This window comes from Grus americana, chromosome 5 (assembly GCF_028858705.1).
Source record: "Grus americana isolate bGruAme1 chromosome 5, bGruAme1.mat, whole genome shotgun sequence".
NCBI classification, from domain to species: Eukaryota; Metazoa; Chordata; class Aves; order Gruiformes; family Gruidae; genus Grus; species Grus americana.
Genome location: NC_072856.1, coordinates 19,337,751 through 19,359,687, shown reverse-complemented (window position 1 = coordinate 19,359,687; position 21,937 = coordinate 19,337,751). Strand labels below are relative to the sequence as shown.

At 37.6% G+C, this 21,937-nt stretch overlaps 1 protein-coding gene across 1 annotated transcript in view; it reads left to right on the top strand.

Moving 5' to 3' along the window:
• Positions 1–233: 233 nt before the first annotated feature.
• MUC2 (mucin 2, oligomeric mucus/gel-forming) overlaps positions 234–21,937 on the top strand; it is a 55,306-nt gene continuing 33,602 nt past the window's right edge. The window contains exons 1-23 of the mRNA XM_054826477.1: positions 234–303; positions 1,937–2,201; positions 4,624–4,738; positions 5,434–5,524; positions 5,918–6,027; positions 6,263–6,479; positions 6,932–7,057; positions 7,763–7,880; positions 8,198–8,336; positions 8,977–9,087; positions 10,028–10,097; positions 12,723–12,860; positions 13,414–13,578; positions 14,188–14,282; positions 15,201–15,331; positions 16,007–16,258; positions 17,156–17,208; positions 17,488–17,597; positions 18,022–18,173; positions 18,643–18,781; positions 19,350–19,460; positions 19,771–19,950; positions 20,951–21,190. Coding sequence (XP_054682452.1) covers positions 234–303; positions 1,937–2,201; positions 4,624–4,738; positions 5,434–5,524; positions 5,918–6,027; positions 6,263–6,479; positions 6,932–7,057; positions 7,763–7,880; positions 8,198–8,336; positions 8,977–9,087; positions 10,028–10,097; positions 12,723–12,860; positions 13,414–13,578; positions 14,188–14,282; positions 15,201–15,331; positions 16,007–16,258; positions 17,156–17,208; positions 17,488–17,597; positions 18,022–18,173; positions 18,643–18,781; positions 19,350–19,460; positions 19,771–19,950; positions 20,951–21,190 — 3,198 coding nt within the window. The remainder of the gene's footprint in view (positions 304–1,936; positions 2,202–4,623; positions 4,739–5,433; positions 5,525–5,917; positions 6,028–6,262; positions 6,480–6,931; positions 7,058–7,762; positions 7,881–8,197; positions 8,337–8,976; positions 9,088–10,027; positions 10,098–12,722; positions 12,861–13,413; positions 13,579–14,187; positions 14,283–15,200; positions 15,332–16,006; positions 16,259–17,155; positions 17,209–17,487; positions 17,598–18,021; positions 18,174–18,642; positions 18,782–19,349; positions 19,461–19,770; positions 19,951–20,950; positions 21,191–21,937) is intronic.

Here is a 21,937-nt window from a genome sequence, read left to right as displayed (position 1 = left end):
AATTACTGAATCAATATTGTACCATTTCCTGTATACTGAATTCCTTCATTTATGGTGAAAAATACCTGTCTGTTTACTTCTTATCTTCTGTAAATATCACGCCTATTTTTTTTACCCCTCCTCTTTCCTCCTCCCTTTTTATCTCCTCCCCTATGATAGAATCAATTGCATCAATGGATATTATATAAAGAAAAGTTTTCAGTGGAGTTCCCAGTTCACCCACCTTAGCCACCATGGGGCTAAGAGTTGCCAGCCTTTTTATGCTCTGGCTGGCTCTTTCCTATGCGAATGAAATAAGAAAAGGTAAGTTCTTGAAATGAAATGGTAGTAGATTCCCTCATAGAAAAGGGAGAATTAAAATATCACTACAGACGTAGGAGGCAGTATATTTGAATAATGCACTGGAGTTGTAAGGTGCCTTAAATTTCTTAAACTTCCAAATACTGAGACTACATGGAGCAGCCAACATAGGTACATACTGCTCTCTCTGCAGAGATTAGTACCTATATCTACTGTATTAATTTCTAGTTTGGTGTGCTTGGAAAGTGTTACTTTTCTTTCCTTGTGTTGAGACTTTGCTAGTTATGGCAACTGATTCACAGAAAGCAGCTATAGGACTTTGGAAGGTTCATTGTTACAGCAATGAAGAAAGTGGATGATTGTGCATTCGGTTACTTTGGAATGACATAAATACTTTCTTCAAAACTAAATGTAGTAACTTTGGACAAAGGTAAGTTTGTCATTCAGGATGTTAATAATCCTTACGTAAAAGCTCTTATTTAGTCTATTTATTGTCAACTGTGTTTGAAGTGTTGAAATGGAGCTTTCATACCAAAAGCTATTTTTGGAGGAATAGGTGATGAATTTTGTGCAGTGATCAGGTTTGGGGTATTGGTCTTGGTCTTCTGTGTCTTGAATTCAGCAATGAGAGGAAAGCATGATCTTGCATTTGGTGTCCCAGCTGTGAACTCTGGGAGAATCACTGTGTAGCCTTCCTTCTGGAGAGAGAACCATACCAGCTTGGCTGGATGTATCTGGCATGATTGATACCATCAAATTACAGTAAGTTAGAGGTCCCCTAACCAGGTAGTTCTACTTTCTCAAATTAAACACTGCAAAAAAGTCTTGGAAGTTGAGTGGCATGTGTGCTTTTGGTACCTTGGCAAGCTTCCGAAGTGTGCCTAGCTTTTACATTCACCCCTAATCTACAGTATCTTGAGATTTATCAGATACTGTGTTAATTTGTATTACTTGTTGGTATACATGCCCAGGAAGGCAACAAATATCATCAGCTTCATCTTTTGCTATTGAAAAAAAAATTTTTTTTTTCTCCTACCATGGTTATTTTCTGAATTATTGTCTGAAGAATTTCTGTTCTGCAGTAATACAAATCACTGCTTCTGTTAAGAAAAGAAGGAATTCTTTAAAAACTCCTGTTGTGCACAAGTCCCTTCATAACATTTACCCTATTTGCCTTCAAGAGTAAGAGTGGTACTTCCTTGGTTTCCTACCTCTGTTTCCTTTCTAGTGCATGTTGCATCAGGGAAGAAAATAACTCTTAGGAATATTAAATATTGCTAAAAATAATACTGTGTTTCAGAATAAATTCATATGTTTGGCAAGGCAGCTCCATTGCACTGATGCACCAGCTTTAGTGGTCAGAGGGTTAAGTTTCCCCATCTCATGCAGACAAGTTCCTTCAACTCAGTGAGGATTATAAGATATACTCAGGTCTCAGCAGTATTTGTTAATGTCTTATTTTCCATTAGAGATTCACATCTCTTCTGCTTAATAGGCAACTACTTGATCAGGCTTGAGATCTGTGGAATCACTGTGCATGTAGCTGCAAGTGGTTTCTACTGTATAATGCAACACTTACCTTTTCTTGACAATAGCTCATTCATTTCACGCCTCTTTCTTTTTCATCACTTAACAGGAAGGACAAGAAACCATGGCCATTATGTCTGCAGCACTTGGGGAAACAACCATTTCAAAACTTTTGATGGAGACTTCTATCAGTTCCCTGGCATTTGCGAATATAATTTTGTTTCTGACTGCCAAGAGTCTTACAAGGAATTCTCTGTCCACATTCAGCGTGCTCTGAACAGCAATAACCACCCTGAGATCCAGTATATTCTCATAACAATCAAGGACTTTACGGTGTACCTCAGACCAAAACTGGCTGTGGTGGATGGGCAAATGTAAGTTCCTGTAATATAACAGTATTTCAGAGAAATGTGCTGGGAAGATAAAAGCAAGATCGATTCTTTACACAGTTGTCTGTATACCATTAAGGTAACCACTATAAGCATTTCCCCAGGCTAAAAAAAGCCCTTTGAAATCCAGCATTAAAATTGCTTTGGGGGGGGGTCTTTAGTATTAATCGTCATTTCTACACTGGCATAAGGCATGATTTAAATGTAAGTCAGGAAGACGTTTGAGAGAATTGTTCTTTTTTCCGATTGTGCAGGAAACAATGTGGCTCATGCACCAGATTTTTCACTGACATAAAATGACATAGTTTTATTTGTTCTATGGCATCACCTTGAGTTTACCTTAGCAGATGGTCTAGTAAATTCTCAAAAATGAAGATGCATTTCTCCAGGGTCTTTTCCTCTTATTTTATGGCAGAAGAGAGGGCTTTTTTTTGATCTTCATAAAAAATTCTTCAAGGTCCAATGGCCATTCCTCAAGGGATTATAACAGATATAATGCAGGTCAAAATTTACAGTTATTTGTATGTGGCAAGATGTACTTTCCCACAGTGAGCTGTAGTATTTTTCTCCTCTGTACTATGGTCGCATAAGGAACTAGACTGACACTATTACTGGTGCCAAGTAGTGTTTTAACCTAGCATTTCCTGTCTTTAGCCTGTCCTTTCAGTGTGTGTATATATACACACTGAAACAAGTGAAGCAACTCATAGGTTAAGACATAATTCCGAAAATGGAAGGAACTGGCTGTTAGTATATCTTAGTGTAATTTAAAAAAGAAAAAAAAATCCTTTCTATTGTCATTGTGGGACTGGGTTTTCTTCAGAACTCAGCTTTTGCTCTGAAGTTTGGAAGCCACTGCAATGAAAATCTGTTCAAAGATAGAAAATAACATTCCATTTTCCAAGGATCATACCAGAATGACATGATGTTATAAAAAATGCATTCTTCCTCCAAATTGAAGAAGTCCTTTGTTGTGTACTCAGGTTTGAAAAAGAACTCCATGAAAAACAAGTTTAGAAATCCTTTAAAAATTGTTTTTCTTAAACCAAGCCTTTTTTTGTCTTAGGTAGTGTTCATAAAACAATAGATCCCTTCTGAACAGAAAGCTTCTAGAAAAGGTTTTTGCTGCATGGTGAATTTAGGTTTTTGTAGAACTTAATTTCCCATATTGCTCTTTAAATGGCATATGATCCATTGTCATGTAAAATAGCATTTCACACTACTGAAGTGAAAACTGTAAAGTAGAAAAATGTATGAATTTGCCTTTTGGTACCCGATCCACTGATTGATTGAATGTCCTAGTATTAGAAAAAAAGATAAATATTCCATGCTGTAATAGCTGAAAGGTGAAAAGCTGCCCAATGTTTTACAATACCTCTCCAAAACCACGATGTCTTCAGGCCTCATTGTCTGAAGGATGAACAATGCATCCAAAAGTTAAAATAACAACTTCTCAGTTTCCACCTAGTATTTAGACGTGCAAGTCATTTGACCATGTTAAAAATGCCTGAGGTGAAAAGTTGGAAAAATCCCAGTGACACGAAATTAGGAGATAAAATTCTCCCATTCAAGAGACTGGTTAAGGGGAGAAATGCATAAACATACATGAATCCTGATAGTTAACAATTATATTGTTCTGTTTGAACAGACTCTAGTTCTCTAGATTTTATAGGATGAGGCTGCTTGCCACAATCCCTTTATTGCTGAATGAAATTCAGCAGTGTAAGACAGACATACAAGAACAGGAGGGAGATCTTGTGAATTGATTCTTTATCAGACAAAAACCTTCTGTCACCTTAACATGCCTTGCTGTCACCATTAACAAGCTTGGTCCTGTGAACTGAAAACTAATGAACTAACTACTGAAACAAACTATTGAATTCCTCTTAACATTACCCTTTCTTTTCAAACTTTTGTTCGTAGTTACTGTATCAGCCTGTGCTTTTTAACTCTCTCTTGAGGAAGAGGATCTTTGCAAAGGAACATTCATTTTCTCTGAAATGGTTGTCAGATCTTTTGGTAAAGAAAAGCTTCCATTTATATAGTTACTTCTTTCATTGAAATAAGTTACCAGTGAGCATTTGAATATCCTCTCTTAATACCACAATGATGATGGATTTTCCTTTGATTAAGTTGAAGATATCTGACATGTTGACTTTTTCTTAAAGAACCCATACCCTCGGAGAGGCTTTGCCTCTGAAATTGCTTTGCCTTTTAAAGACAGTGAGTTATTATGTCAAGTATCAGAGAAAAAGGATTTTATGCCTCATTAAAACCAGGCATCTTATGCAGCTATGATCAGGTAGACATAGACTGGTTTATTCATTAGGGTATTTGGCTTATTGTAGACATTCATGTCACCCATTATGTTTATTTACTAATGCAAAGTGTCTGATTTTCTTCCTAGTGTGAAGACACCTTACTACAGCTCTGGTGTGCTTATTGAGAGCAATGACATTTACACCAAGGTTTTTGCCAAATTAGGCCTGGTTCTGATATGGAATCATGAAGATGCACTGATGGTATGTATGATCCAAGTCTTTTTTATTAGTATTTCCTGGATTTAACAGATTACTGTATACTGAACAGAAGTAGAATCTCATGAACCGAACAGAGCTAGAGTGTTAGGCTGACTCATCCAGCTGACACTCATAGTACTTTATTTTAAAAACATAAAGTTCATTTCTCTGCAATGTGATAGAGGTAGCCGTATGGCATGCAGATGATCTTACTGATCTCAAGAAGTGGAGAAAGAGCTTTCTAAGAAATAGTTAATGTTTTTGCTATAGCACCCCCACAGTCCAATCTGCATTTTCCTTCATTTGTCTTTTAAAGGACTACCGTCATCGACTTTCCTACTTTATAGTAAGGCTTATATTTTATCCCAGTAGGGAAAAAAAAGGGGATGGGGGGAAATCCTTTGATTTTAAGAATGCTTTCCCTTTTATCTTTATCACTGTGGTGGTTACCACCATTATTGAAATAGGGAAGCTTCAGTCACTTTTTTTCTGTTTTCTGTATTACTTTTTGCATCTAACTGTGTGTTTACAAACTATGTTGCAAATTCATTTGCAATAGCTACTTCTCTAAGAGTTTTGAGTTCATCATCACTTCTGTCATGTAGCAACTTCTGTTTTGAGTAAATGTATTTGCTTTGGAATGTCTTCATTCTCCAGATAATTCTTTTCTGGTTTTAATTTTCCTTTCCATTACGTAGGTGGAGCTGGACAGCAAATTTAATAACCATACATGTGGTCTCTGTGGGGATTACAATGGAGTTCCAATCTACAATGAATTTATCAATGGAGGTAAGTCATCCTACCATACTGAGAGTTATCATGGAAGATAGGCTAATAAGCATTGTGCACAGGGGCATCACAGGAGAGCCTATTTCACCTGAGAGATTTCTGTGATTGCCCCAGAATAAATGTTATGTTCCAGTGCTTCATTCCTGGTCTAATGTTATTTTATTCCAGATGAATCACTTTGTCCTTTTCTCTACTGGCCTTCTTGTTACCACTTTAAATTTTTAAACGCACTTAGACATAATAGACATAATTCAGAGCGGAGACCTGTGTCTGACAGGCATATTTAATACCATAGTAGCTGTTTTCCTTGATCAGTAGAGTCCCAGGAATCAGATGCTCCTTGTTGTCAATTTTTGTGGCTCAGCAAGTCCTCTTTGTAATTTTTTCTCATAGATATAAGCTACAATTCAATTACTTATGGGAATTTACAGAAGATCAGCAAACCCAATGCCAAATGTGAAGACCCTGATGAAACTCAGGCTCTTCCAAGCTGTAATGGGCATGTGAGTATTCCTAGTGATGAACTTCATTTGCATGGGCACATGCACATCGTTGTGCTACAGGGAGTTATGTGTGAGAAGCTGGGAAGACTTTGTCCCATCCAGGACAAATGGTTTCTTCTTCCTTTCTTGAATAACTGTTGCTGTTCAGAAGCAACAGTTTTTATGACAAGACAGGAAGTGTCTAGAGGCTCAAGTGCTTACAAATCTCCTAAATATTATTACTCTTCCTCCTTAGCGTGATGAGTGTGAGAGGTTGCTGACTTCCTCTGCATTTGTTGATTGTCGGTTACGTCTTAATGTGGAAACATACATCCAAGCCTGCATGCAGGACAAGTGTGCATGTAATGGAAATGAGGACTCCTTCTGCCTCTGCAGCACCATCTCTGAGTATTCTCGCCAGTGTTCACATGTGGGTGGCCGGCCGGGTGAATGGAGGACACAAAACTTTTGCCGTAAGTAGCAGCTATATAAATTTTACAAAGAAACAAATGGATGTAGCACTGTGAAACATCTAAATTCATTCCTTCTTTACAAAACTATTTGCATGTATTATAAATTTCATACCAGTAATGCAATAAACTACAGTTTATGTTCTTCCTGTTTTCTTCTTCTATTACCTTTGTTATTAAGAAATCTTTTTCAGCAAGTAGAAACTATGTTCACACCAAAAAACTGTGAGGTCTGATGCTGCAGATGACTGGGATAATTTGAACTATTTGACACTAATAGCAGAGAGTAAGAAAAGCAAGGAAAGCATCTCAGAAACAGACCAAAATATTTTGCCAGATGGAGTCTGGCTTGGGACACCACTGACTTGAGGGGAGTAGGGAATGTGATCTGTGGTTTCTGAAGGATGATGGATTTTACATTCAAATAACTGGTGGTATCTTTCTCACTCTTTCAGCCAAGACCTGTCCTGATACCATGATCTATAGAGAAAGCAGCTCACCCTGCATGGATACTTGTGCACACTTGGAGGTCAGCAGCCTTTGTGAGGAACACTACATGGATGGTTGTTTCTGCCCTGAAGGCAAGTGTTATTCTAGCTATTGTATACGGAACAAAACCAAGAGCTCTGGCAAAGGAGGTCATAGCTAAAATATTAAAAGTAGTCAAGTTATATCTTAAAAATTAACACTGCCTCTCATTATTCCCACCTCCCCCGGCAGCATTATTATAAGGTTTTTAAAAATGGAGGTCATAATTGATTTTATAGTTAAATTATATTTAACAGAATGACAGGTAATAAATCTGCTTTTTATTTCTCAACAAACGGACCTCTGCTAATATATAGAAAATAATGGTTTTTAGGTTGAATAATTCTGAGACAATGGACATAATTTACCCAGAGAGTGATAGTGAGGGACAGTGAGTGAAATTCTCAGACTTACTGTCAAACTTAGGAAAAAAGATTACAGTGATAGTCTACAGAGTATGCCAGAAGGACTGAAAATCTAAACATATAAAATTCTGAGATTGTTATTGTATACGTATATTAAGCTTTTCATCTGTGTATAGTTATATAAGTGGATAGACTTAGATTTTCAAAGCTGGATAAAAGTGTTTTCCATGTGTCTTATATTACAAAAAGTAGAAACAGTATTCTTCACAGCTTTGATAATCTCAGCCTCTGCTTTCTGTGTCAAGTTGAAACATGCCTCCCCTGAGAGTTCCTCCTCTTTGGAAATTGTTTATTTCAGAAAGAGCTGGAATAGTTTACTGTTGTGCTTTACAGGAACCGTGTATGATGATATTACTGAAAAAGGTTGCATACCTGTTAGCCAGTGCCACTGCAAACTCCATGGAAAGGTTTATTCACCTGGAGAAAACATTACCAATGAATGTGAAGAATGGTAAGGATCATGGTTGTTTATACACCTTTCTTCAAGTGATTGTGAATGGGTCTGAGTTTTTTGATTTTCCACTTAGTCAGGAGACTTCTTGAAAACATTCTGAGCTTAATGTTTATGTTGCATGTCTATACAACCAATTTTCTGAAAAGTTTTTGTGTATTTATGGCATATGGCAGAGGGGAAATCTTAAGGAAAGGTTCAAAGATACAGTTTTAAAACACCTGGGGATATCTTGCTGTTTGCTAGGTATACAGATGCTTTCAGTGCTCTCAGCTCCTGTGGTATCTACGAGCATTTTTTTATTTGTCTGTTTATAGCACCTGTGATTCAGGCAGATGGACGTGCAAAGATCTGCCCTGTCCAGGCACATGTTCAGTGGAAGGAGGTTCCCATATTACCACCTTTGATGGGAAGAAATACACCTTTCACGGAGACTGTTACTATGTGTTGGCCAAGGTACTGTGTACTGTAGGGATTTTCTCTTGTAGAGTAAATGCAGAATGTCTGCATGCTGATATGTAACAGCTGTGAATTGTTGTTTTATTCAATATTTTATGGGATGAGGGAAGCAGAAATGCTAAAATCTGTACCGGAAAATTCAGGATGGGCTGTAATAGCCCTAGGGGGGAGTTGGGCCCTTACTGCAATGCGTGGTTAACTTAGTCAGATAGTAGACTATGTATGCTTCATTATCCAGTGGAGTCCTTCATGTATAAGAAATCAAAGGATCACTCTGGCTGCATGGATAGGCAGACAGCAAAAATTGGTAGTTCTCAGGATTAGAAGCTCTCAGCCAGATCTGTAACAGCTGTTTCTGTGTCTGAGTGTCAAAGTCAGTTAGGGAAAGGAGCTAGGCAACTTTTTTATTCATCTGTTCCTAAAATATCTGGGGCCTCTTCTTCTAGAGAATGACAAAGATCTTGCTGAACTAGAAACCATACCACTGAATTTGTTTGAAAGACGGTTCACCTTCCAGAGCTGGTGCTGAAATGGTGGTCTTAATATCTAAGTTATTGTAACTTCAGTCTTTGTTTTGGAAATCATCTTGTGAGATTTTTGATTGGACTAATGGACATTTATTTCCCTGTGATTGTAGGGTACTGTTAATGACAGTCATGCTCTCCTGGCAGAGTTGACTCCCTGTGGCTCCACAGACAGGCAGACCTGTTTGAAGACTGTTGTGCTGTTAGTAGATCACAAGAAAAATGTAAGTGTTCTGTGGATTCTGCTAGATATGTTGAAAATTAGCATATTTCCCTTACTGTGGAGCAATAACTAATTCTTCTGGAGTCACTGTTGTAGATATATAAGGCATCTCAGGCTGAAAAACAACTTGGGCTTCCGCCTCTAGAACTCAAAATAGACCTAAACTGAACAAAAGATGAGATTCGAATAAGCTGATATTTTCCCCTCTTCCCTTCCCTGCTCTGTGCTATATGATTATTCCCACTGTATTCCAGGCTGGCTGGAAGTAAGAGTACCATTCTTCCTCCCCTCACAGTATTTTACTTTAATAAGATATAATTTCATAGATCTAATTGAGTAATTTTGAGGAGAGATCCCATCTTTGAATGTTGAATCCAGCCTTCTTAAATATTTACATTTTCATTCACTTTAGTATTCTGTTTGGTTATGGGAATATCTTGACTATATTTATACATAATTTTACATATAAGTACACATAATTTTCCTCCTGTGATTCTGGTCTTCCATGTCCTTGCCAGCATAACTAAAACAAAACCAAACCAAATCAGAAACCCATCATTTTACTGTTTCTGTATCTGCAGAAATTGTATGAGGAAGATTAACAAACTGCTTTTTTACCATGACAGAAGCATACTAAACCATTACAATGAAGCAGTGGCACATGCTTTTATAGGGAGCAGGATCTTCCTACAGATCCTGAAGGCTCAATATTTTCTTTTACTTGCTGAAACCAAGGTGCCTAATATAAATGAGCTTTGCTTTTATCCTACAGGTCTGCTGCCTCATTCAATTTTCAGAGAGATTCTTCCTTTCAAAGATATTAAGTTCTAGTCACAGTCTAAGTGTACAAAATGTTTCCCCTCTAAAATTTTTTTTTTTTTAATTAGTTCCTTTTCCTCTCAGTACCTGGAACCTCATTGATTCTATTTGCTATTATACAGGTGGTGGTTTTCAGATCAGATGGCAGTGTGTTACTGAATGAGATGACAGTGAACGTGCCTCATGTGTCAGGTAAGGGACATAGCCTTGTGTGTCATGTGTCACACACCTGACTTCTCATGTGGGGGTGTATTTTTTCAGAGGCAAAAGTGGAAGAGAGGCATATGAAATTTGTTCAGATTTTGGCACAACTTGGGGATGAATGTGATTTAGCAGTTATCACTGAGAATTTCATGGGCATACTGACTCTGTATACAGAGGATGATTGAAAGAAATGTCCCTTCACTTTTTTCATACATCTTGAATATACTCCAGCATGTAGCTTGGGAAAGAAAAATTGTCATGGCTTAATTTAAAGCTGATAACTTAACCTGCCTATAAAGAGGGGTATTTAGCACTCTCCAAGTCTGACTACATGGTGTGGGCACATCCTGGCTCTCAGTCATGGTGAGGCTCAGGCATGACTATCCCTCCCCACTTCCTCCCCATCCTTTTTTTTTTCCTGTGGGAAGAAAGTCTGGCAGAAGGTAACTGCTGTATTTTCTAGTCAATCAGGACAGGAAAGAAGGATGTGCTGTGTAGCATCCTCTCATCTTCCCAGCTCACTTGAGACATCAACATCTTTTTATATAATCAGTGGATTTAGACACACACTTTCAGAGGCTGACTTAGATCACCTAATTTAGGAGCCTAACTTCTGGTGGAAGGTCACTATCAGACAGCAGCTGTGAGCTGTGAGTGAGTAACTTTTGAAAGGAATTTAGAACTTCTCTTTATCACTCCTTTTTAGATATGTTCAGGCAGCACACTGACAGAGTACATGTTGCTGCTTATTTACTGGCCTATCTGCAGATGGCAAGTTACTTTTAAGAAAGTAATTCTTTATATGAAAGGACAAGTATTCATGAGATGATACATTCATGAATGCTTGCACAAAACCAATTACAGTCTGTAGCTGAAAGTTTAGAGAAATTAAAGTACTCTAGGCAATAAAATAGACCATCTAATAAGTAGATTAAATGGATAAATAGAGCATATAATAACAGATTTGCTGTAAGAAATTGATTAGCCAGTAGATGTTGATTTTTTGGACTTTAGCAAAACCTTTGATACTGTGTCTCAGAGTAGCCTTCTGGACAAAACATCCAACATACAGCTAGACAAGTCCATAATATGTTGGGTGAACAACTGGCTGATGGATCAGGCTGAAAGAGTTATAATAAATGGGGTTACATCAGGCTGGCAGCCAGTCACCAGTGAGGCTCCTTAGGGCTCAATTTTAGGGCAAGTGCTCTTTAATGGTTTTTTTTTTATAAATGGTCTGGATGCAGGAGTCAAATGTGCATTAAGTAAGCTTGCTGATGAAACTAAATGAGGAGGAGGTGTGGACTACCTCAAGGGTAGAGAGATCTGGATAGACTACAGAGCTGGGAGATCACCAACTATATGAAATTTAACAAAAGCATGTGCCAGATTCTGCACCTGGATGGGGTAATCCTGGTTAGACATACAAACTGGGGGACAAGAAGCTGGAGGACAGTCCCGTAGAAAGAGATCTGGGAGTTTGGGTTGATGGCAAGTTGAATGAGTCCATGGTGTGCCCTGGCAGCCAAAAGGGCCAACCATATCCTGGGGTGTGTCATGCACAGCATAGCTCGCCGGTTGAGGGAGATGATTGCCCTGCACTGGTGTGGCCCCACCTTGTTTTGGGCACCTCAGTATAAGAAAGACATCAAACTACTAGAATGTGTCCAGAGGAGGGTGACCAAGGTTGTGAAAGGTCTCAAGGGCAAGACTTTTGAGGAACAGCTGAGGTCACTTGATTTGTTCAGTTTAGAGAAGAGAAGGCTGAAGGGTGTCCTCATTGCAGTCTGCAGCTTCCTCAAGAGGGGCAGTGGAGTGGGAGGTGCTCATGTCCTCTCTCTGGTGACCAGCGATAGGACATGAGGAAATGTAATGAAGCTGCATAAGGGGAAGTTCAGATTGGACATTAAGAAAAAGTTCTTCACTGAGAGGGTGGTTCGTCACTGGAACAGGGTCCCCAGGGAAGTGGTCACAGCACCAAGCCTGTCAGAGTTCAAGGAACGTCTGGACGATGGTCTTAGTCATATCATTTAGTTTTAGGTAGTCCTGCAAGGAGCAAGGAGTTGAACTCAATGATCCTTATGAGTCTCTTCAAACTCGATATATTCTATGATTCTATCACTCTAATTAGGAAGCTCAGTTCCTCCACTATGCTGATTCTGTATGTCATTTCTGTTGATTTTTTTATAATGGCTTGATTACCTTATCTATAAGCATCTAACATTTTATTAGTAGTAGTATTTAGCTATGTATTGGCTTCTAGAGACATGCCTTTTACTTATTGTATGCAATAGTGCTGGGATAATGCTTTCTCAGAAAATTTCTTGATCTTCAGATTGCTCAGCATTAATGAGTTAGCACTGAAGCTGTATTGCAGAAAATCTGAATTTGGTTCTGATCCCAGGGATGAGTCATTATAGGTAATCAACTTGTTAAGTTAGTGGAGACCAGCATTGTATATGTTGGCAAGCAGTTTTTAAAGGAAAAAAAATTATTAATTTGATCCTGATGTCAGAGTTTTCATGGCAAGTGATACCTTAGAATCAAATAAGAAGTGTTTCTCTCAGCAGCTTATATGTGTGTTTACTGCACAGTTCATGTTTTATTTTTCAGCCAGCTTCTCAGTATTCAAGCCATCTTCCTACTACTTCGTTGTACAAACTTCTTTTGGACTTCAGCTGCAGATCCAGTTGTTCCCAATCATGCAGCTGTTTGTGACTGTTGATCAGTCAGTTCAAGGAAAACTTCAAGGCAAGTGTCTATTCAAATGGGAAGCAAAGCCATGCTGTTCCATAGCTGAAGAGTCCTATGTTCTTTACATGGGTGATTCAAGAGGAGAAAATTAAAAGCAGAAACTAAAACACTGGAAGAGAATTGACTCAAGCAAACTAGAAATGTGTTTTTATTATTTCATACTGAAGTGGCCTATCACTGATGCCAGTACATGAATGTTTCTTAGAATATTCCTTACTTTTCTATTCAGTTTAATTTTTACCTATCCACAAAACCAGACTTTTGGTGCATTTTGTGGTTTTAATATCATCAGAAAACACAAAAAATACAGCTTAGGGTGATGATCTCCTGAGGCAGAGATATCTTCATGAAGAGTATTCTTCTCAAGAGGTTAAAAATTTAAAATAGGGCTCCCAAATCTTCAGTACTTCAGCATTAATATTGAGGTGGAATCCGCTGTATGAACTTCTGTTTCAAATGTTTGTGATCAGTTGCCCCTTCCCCTTTCACCTTTTAGAATGACAATGAGTAATATTTAAAAAGTAAAATTTTTTGCCTTCTTTTTCAATAGGTCTTTGTGGAAACTTTAATGGAATGGAAGGTGATGATTTTAAAACAAACCTTGGGCTGATAGAAGCTACAGGATCTGCCTTTGCTAACACATGGAAAGCTCAGTCCACCTGTACAGACCAGCTAGAAAAGCTGGAAGACCCCTGCAGTCTTAGCATTGAAAGTGGTAAGTTCACTAGTAAGTCAGATGGTTGGCTTCTGCCAGAATGAGCAGCATTTGCTGTATATTACTGCAACAGGTATGTAAAAGTCATAATGTAACATTGAAGTTTTTTTAGAGGACTGTCAAATGAATAATTAATTTCTGCAAGTATGTATACACACAAGCACTAATTTCTCATCAAATTGAAGTGAAAGTTTAAGGAGTGATTGTAGAGGAATCCTGAGCTGGAAGATAGGGAAACAAGGTCATTAATTTATATTATCTGCAAAAGTAGCTTGTATTTCCTAGTATTATTTATCGCTATGTTTAACTTAGCTTTATTGTCCCCAAATGGAAAGGGCTGTCACAATTCCATGTAGATAAGTTACAGCAGTAAGATATGATTTTTTATTTTATGATTGCGTGTGTACTGCTAGATAACTGAATCAGAGAATAGAAATGTGTACAGTGATTGTATGTAGTTTCTCCACTCCCCAAAGTGTGCACAGTTCTCACATTTGTATTGTTGCATTGCATTTACGTGACAACATAACTAGACATGGCACTAGGAAGATAAGTGAATGTAGTGAATATAATGACATAATTTAATTTTTATCCTTTTTTTTTTTCCAGCAAATTATGCTGAGCATTGGTGTTCTTTGCTTAAAAACTCTGCTGGTCCTTTTGCAAGATGTCACGCAATTATTGATCCTTCAGAATACTATAAGGTATTGTAATCTTGCACTCTTTTTAGTACTGCTTTATTTCAGACAGATGACTGTAGACATTTATCATTGTTCAAACATTTGAGATGTTACTGAGTAGCTTGCCCATAAGACCTGGTGAAGTTTTTGCACTGATTAACTGAGGCAGCATAGCATGCATCCGAAGTATCTCCTATGATGAGATTCTTTCGGCATGCTGCTGAAGAAAGGTAAATGTCTTCTGATTTCTTATGATTTGTATTTAATGTACATTTCTATTGGATTGGATATTTGAACTGGAAAGAAGATTCAAGAGATGGGGGTGTGCACAGAAAGTTTAAGTCTACTCTTACACATTAGTTGCTATTACGTCAGAAAAAATAAATATTTATTAAGTGTCCTGTATTGGCTGGAATGTAACACCAACTCATTTTCATGCCAGAATCTCCAGTTTCTTTTTCCCCTGTGCTCATCACTGTTGAGCAGTAAGTTAGGCATACCTGAGCAAAAAAGAAGAAATTCCTAAGTTTTTGCTCATACCTGGAACTCAGTCTGAGCTCAAATTTTGTAAAGAGCTTCATAGATCTGGTTAATATTTTGCCATTATGATTTTTAATTTTTATGGATCTCTGCATTTTGAAGTTGTAACTGAGAAAGAATGGTATCAAAATCCTTTAAGAAAGGTGTTGTTAGGAGGCTGACTACTTTTTAAAGGTTCAAGAGTCTTTGCTTAGGTTAGGATAAGCATCCAAACATTTTCATTGTGTATGAAATGACACAACGCTTCCAGTCTCTGGTCTTTGTCCATGCCTTCCATTGTTCTCTGATCATGGGAATTAATAAAAATGTCAGAAAAAGGACACAGGATATTTCACAGCAACTGAGTTGCAATTACCCATTGGCTTCCTGTGGGCTTACTGACCCTTTCATTCTTTTTTTCAGAAATGTAAATATGACACCTGCCTCTGTGAAGACAATGAAGAATGCTTGTGTGCTGCCCTGTCCTCTTACTCGAGAGCCTGTGCTTTCAAAGGGATCATACTGGGAGGCTGGAGAAAAAGTGTCTGCAGTAAGTAGTGTAACTGTAATCCCCATGGAATTAATTAGCCAGGAGAAATAAGCAGGTTCTCTCTGAATTTGGTTGTCAGTGATCTCAATGTTAAGGGATTTGGAGTATCTTAGAAATGTCTAATGGACTTAAAAGTGATAATGATTATAATGTTTACTAATTCATGTTATATTCTTTAGCTGTCATTTATTCATGACATTTTTAAAAGAAGAAAGCAATATTTTTCACTTTCACCTTCTTTCCCCAGTTTAAATAATAATGCTGTTTCTATCTTAGACTAATGGATCCCAGCCATCATGGCTTTTACATTGTGTTTACTTATCTGTGTCTGTTTATCATTGTGCTTGTTTTTCATCAACAGTACAGTATTGTTGAGATTAGGAATTTATCATATTGTGCTCTCTTTCTGATTATCACTTCACATTATTATGTGAAACAAATATGGGTATGAAAGTAGAAACCATTAGTAGCAGCTAAAAAGAAGTCTTCAACCAATGAACAAAGTTAGGCTAGCATTACTTGTGACTTGTGATATTTTTTTTTGTACTCAGTAAAATCTAAGGGAGTATTTTTACCATTACATGCTGCACCGCCAAAGAAACCAAAATGGAAACATCAAGGTCAAATCGTCCATCCTGCATCCCTTATTTATCAGCTTGTTTATTTTCCCTCCAGCTAGTGAAGAGTCTGCTTGCCCAGGAAATCAAATCTTCCTTTACAATCTTACAATGTGCCAGCAAACCTGTCGTTCCCTTGCTGATGGTGAAAAGCATTGCCTGCAAGACTTTGCTCCTGTGGATGGCTGTGGCTGCCCATATAATACATACTTGGATAACCAGGATACCTGTGTGTCCATCTCCAAGTGCCCATGTTATTACAAGGGATCATACCTGGAACCGGGGGAATACGTCGCAAAAGATGGAGAACGTTGGTATGTTTTATTGTGGCTTCTTGTTTGTAAGGATAAAAGCTCTTTTAAAATTTGTGTATTACATGTAAGCTGCTTAGATTTGTAGTGCTTTAATGAGCATTTGCAGTATGCTTCACACCATATTCATGCTGCGCAAAGCATCATCCTGTCGCCATGTAATTTATTAATAATTGAGAAGTGTAGCTTTGGAAGCGTGAGTACTGGCCTTCATAGATAAACATTAGTCTGAAGCTGCACTGTTAATAGGGCTTTGTTGAACAGAGGGGTAAAAATAAGATAAGAGGCCAGCTATAATGTTATATTGCTGTTTCCTCTTCTGTCAGAGACAGATTGCTTGTGTTTTCCACTGGAGGAAGGTCCCCTTGACATGTATTTAGTGTAGCACAGGCTTTTGAAAGCAACTTTGACGATTTTTTATCATGAACTCTGACAACTGTTTGCTGCATGAATCATCAGTGCGAACTGTGAAATTCTTCCTTCTCTCATCTGGCAGATGAAGCATACAGGCCAACAAATTTACAGCATATGATTTGAACAGGCATAACATATACTGTGTATCCAAATGAAGGCTTTGATTTCAGTGATCATCATTATCTGTTTCATTATTATTTGTTTTCTGAATCATCAAAAAGCGTAGAATTAAAGATTAATTGAAGATCTGTCATTCCTTAAAACATAACCTTTCTGGGCATTATGCCTAAAATCTTGCTATACTTTTTCTACAAGTGAAAATTCATAAGTGCGCTTCAATAGAGTTCACCTTGAAATATCAATAGAAATTATGCAGGATGTCTCTGATAAATACTCTCAAATTTATATAAATAAATCCTTAGATTTAAATTGAGGACACCGAGCTTGCTTTTTTTTAAAAAATTTCTATCTTCACTTCTTTTCTAGTGTTTGCAGAAATGCAAAGGTCCAGTGTACTTCAGTGACAATAAGAATGAAAAGTAAGTGACATTCTATAAAATAAAATAAAATAAAATGAAAACCATAACCCAACCTCCAAACCCAAACCTCCACTTTCCATTTGAATTCTCCAGTTGTTTTGAGTGTTTGTTTTTTCTCTTTCTGTGAAACAGTTACGCATTTTCACTTTGTTCTCTCTTCACTGAGCCTCTTTTTTCCATACAGATAGACACAAGATTTCTGTCTCAGTAACTACCACCTTTCACACACATTTCTTTTGCCTTTTCTTGATTCATCTAAACCAGCAATGTACCTTTCAGGTACAACAGAATGTTCTTCTAACAAGACCTACTTTGACTGCAACACATCCCCAGAGTGGACTTCCCAAACACCTGTACAACTTAGCTGTCATACTCCTAGAACTGATCATGTATGTATTCAATCTTTCTGCATGTCACATTTCCTTTATTCTATATTCTTTAAATGGCACAATGCAATACAGAAAATACAGTTGTAACTCACAGTTTATTTCTCTTTAGCTTAACCTTCTTTTGTTTTCTCCCCAGTGATATTACTTTGTTGCCGATTTCATGATAATTCCCCTTATGGTTTCCTTCTCCTTGTTCTTTTTACTGTGTCTTCGGTAGTGTCATGCCTCCCAAGCGAAATAGGATTTGGGTTCTTAGGCAATCAAAAAAGAAAAAGAAAACATTAGAAACCTAGAAAGAAAGACTTTACAAAACTAATCAGTATTAGGTAGTTTGGTTATAAATGCAGTTTTTACCAGAGTGCTTATGAAGAAGTGGAGTGCAATGCTTTTTCATAAAGTAACAATTTCTCCTTACATTCCTTAGTTCCAAGCCGAGTGTGTCTCAGGTTGTGTGTGTCCTGAAGGTCTATTTGATGATGGGAAAGGGGGCTGTGTTGAGGAGAAGGATTGCCCATGCATTCATAACAACCAGTGGTATTCTCCTGGACAGAAGATAACAGTGGACTGCAACACCTGGTAAGTTATAATTTTGTATTCTCTTCTAAAATGTATTCTATGCGGTAAATTAATAGTCATGTCTAGGCTTATGTACTACAGTGGCTGTGATGGTTGCAAGTATAAACCTTCATTTTTAGGCATGCTTTTTGCTATCAGAGGAAATACAGATTATGCTGAAAATACTGTGGTAATAGCTACCTCTGTTTTCAGTAGGCATCTCTCATTGGGAAAGTGCAATCATTTTTAAAATATAAACACTATCAGATCTAAAAAAATGTAGCTGGCCAGAGTTAAAAATCATGTCATAGGCTTAAAACTAAACTAAACTAAACTATCGAAGTTGAGACTTCAGACACTCTGTAACACTGAAATCGATATTGTGCACATTATCACACTCTATCAGGTAGCTGCCTGGTTTATTCTGCAGTTTTCCAAACAGCGCACACTTGACAAAATCTGAAAATTCAGGTCTTCTGCTCTCTTCTAGTACCTGCCAAAAAGGGGTTTGGAGCTGCACTGAAGATTTGTGCTATGGGACTTGTATGATATATGGAAGTGGCCATTATATCACCTTTGATGGAAAATTCTATGACTTTGATGGGAGTTGTGAATATGTGGCTACTCAGGTAATGCTCAGCAGGAGGACTTAAATGGCATCTGAATGCCTTGAAAATCTACTTTCCTCTTTAGTTTTGTCATTCTTCATTGCCTGCCATCTCTGTTCCTGAGCTGTTTATACATTCTGCCAAGATAAATTCTGTATTTTTAGTGCAGGCTAGCTGTGTGAATGTTTGGGGTTTTTTTCAGATACAGTGGTCATAAATTGTATGTAATAACTATTTTATAGTGCGAGCTAACAGCTCATTATCAGTTGTGAAATAAATCAAAATTCTAAGTTTACAAAACAAAGATATTTGTATTTAAAGATATGTTCCTCATTTTGTTCTATTGTCCCACTTGTTTCCCAGGTTTTGCCACACATGAGACTGTATTAGCTCTTTATATGTATGCAGAGATGTATGTGTATATGTTGGTGCGTGTGTAAAAATATATGTATGTAGGATTTCACATATGAAGCAGCAGTAAATATTTATACATTGTGGAGATTTAAATGGTTGTAATTATTATTAGATTGAACTAAAAAATAAGTATTCTGCCTAATTTTCTTATGTGCATTTTTTCCTTTTTCAATAGGATTTTTGTGGTGACAAAAATTCCAGCGGCTCGTTCAGTATCATCACAGAGAATGTCCCTTGTGGAACTACAGGAGTCACCTGCTCAAAGGCTATTAAAATGTTTCTAGGGGTGAGTAATGATAGCGAGTATATATAAGTATTCCAGTATATTAAAAAAGGTAATGCTTCGAAGCCACGTTCCTAAAAGCAGCTATAACAAGCAAAGGTTAGAGGCCCTATCAAATTAATCTGTAAAGGTGTAGATTCTCAGGTACTGAAACCTCTCTCAAACAAAGGTGTTACACCACTTTCTGTCATCTTGGAAAGTTATCCCAGACTTTGAGCTATTGGTTTCAGAATGATTTCTATTGTTATAAGTATATAATACTTTATCTCATCATAAAAGTTAGTACTATAATATTTCTCTTTTTACCTTTCAGAAAACTGAACTGAAATTGGAAAACAAAGATTATAAAGAAATTCAGCGAGATGTTGGTGATGACGTGCATTATTGGAACAGGACAGTAGGCCTCTACCTTGTTATTGAGGCTAGCAATGGTGTGATGCTTATCTGGGATAAGAAGACTACTGTTTTCATCAAGCTGACCCCTGATTACAAGGTTAGGACCTGTCTGTCTTTTTCTGAAGTAGTAGTATGATTAGATAAATGAGATAAGGAAACATAAATGTTCTTTTATTCCGACTCCGTGTTTAATTCCGATATCCTTTGCGCATTGATGATTGCATTATTCCTATCACAGCTTGCAGAGGTGCTACTGGAGTTTCTTACAGGCCTTCACAATGCATTGAAGAGGATGCATAGCATATAATTGCAGTAAAGCGAAACATCTAAGGTATTCTGAGTTTGTGAATATTCAGAGCCAAGCATCCAAAGTAATTTAGGGGATGCGAACTGACTGTACATGTACTTGGAAACCTGCATGGAATCTCAGCCCTGAGTTAAAACCAAACTCCCTATGCAATACAGGGAGATGGTTCTGATTTCTGAAAATCACCATGCTGAATTATAGCGTACTGAATTCTTTGGGCTGAATGAGGAGGTGAGAGGCTGTATGACAGGGACATACTGTTGCTTGAGAGGGCTGATGTACCTTAAATAGCACTACCAAAAATGCACTATTGTGACTATCACTATTGTGAGTGCTTCTCATTTTTTTTCACGGATCAAGAAATGGTTCTCATTATGCTAGAAGCTTTTAATAAAGACAGTTTTGAGCAGAATGAAATTCCCTCAGGCTTATATTAACAGATGAGTTATGATAAATTGAGAAGAATGGAAAATAAATTAATTCTTCTCAGCTGAGTCTTAGCTACTCTTTAGTGTTACAGCTTGGATGAAGGGCCACAGAAACATGGAAATACACTAGATATAATTGGTTACAAGGAGGGAAGACATGGCAGCTGAATAGTTTGGTGAGTACACAGACAAATCAAGGTTTCATTTCTGTACAAATGGTTTGGAAGTAAAGATGAAAATACATAATTTACGTAGAGAGTCAGCTGTCCTTTTTAATGTCAATGTTTTGCTCTTTACTAGAGTCTGTTTCTTACTTCCATGGTATATTTAAAAGTTATGTATATGTTAATTTTCTTTTCCAGGGCAAAGTGTGTGGTCTGTGTGGTAACTTTGATGACAAGTCTAACAATGACTTTACAACAAGGAATGGGCTGCAGGAGACTGATGCTCTGAAGTTTGGGAATTCCTGGAAACAGTCCTCCATGTGCCCAGATGTCACACAAGAGATTAAGCCCTGTGATGTGAAACCACATCGGAAGTCCTGGGCAGAGAAAGAATGCAGCATCATCCGGAGTGAAGTCTTTAAAATTTGCCACTCCAAGGTTTGTAGAGGGCAGTAAGTGATGGGACAGCAAGTGCATTTCTGTTACTGGAGAAGCAGAAAGATCATCAGAAGTGAATGAGGAGATGGTTAATTAGTGATCTTCAATTAAGTACAACTACAGATGTCAGCACATTTCAGCTAGCCTTAGTCAAAGTAATTTGAGTATCTGTTGCAACTGGACTGTGTCAGTAGTGGTGCCAGCCCCAACTCTACAAGCTCATATTCATCACTACAGATATGCTGCTACTGCTGTTCAAGTTAGCTTCATAAATCTAGCCTGGATAGGTCTGTGTGTGCTGCAGTTGCACATTCTCTTGTTGAGAGACTGTCAATACTATAAGTTCCGAAAGGCCTTGTGATCATCAAACCTGTCTTCTGACAGAAATGCATACTACGCTTGAAAGATGGCTGCTGAAGAGACCACTGCTTGTAATATTCAACACACAAAAGGGATTTTCTTGGAAATCACTGACTTCATGCAGTTTAGACAGGCTTAATTGCTAGTACTGTGCTTCCAGATTGTCATAGCCCACAGCTGTGTGGGCCCACAGCTTCCAGAGCAGTGTACAGAGAGCACTTGTCTCTATTTCTTGTCTCTCTCGTGAAGTATGGTGATATTAACAACAGTTTATTTTTAACTCACAGTGGAAAAGTCACAAAGAATTATTAATTTAATTAACTTAGTATGTGTTTCTATGTTGATTCCTTCAGTAGCTAAAGTCTAGTCTAAATTTCTACTCTTGCA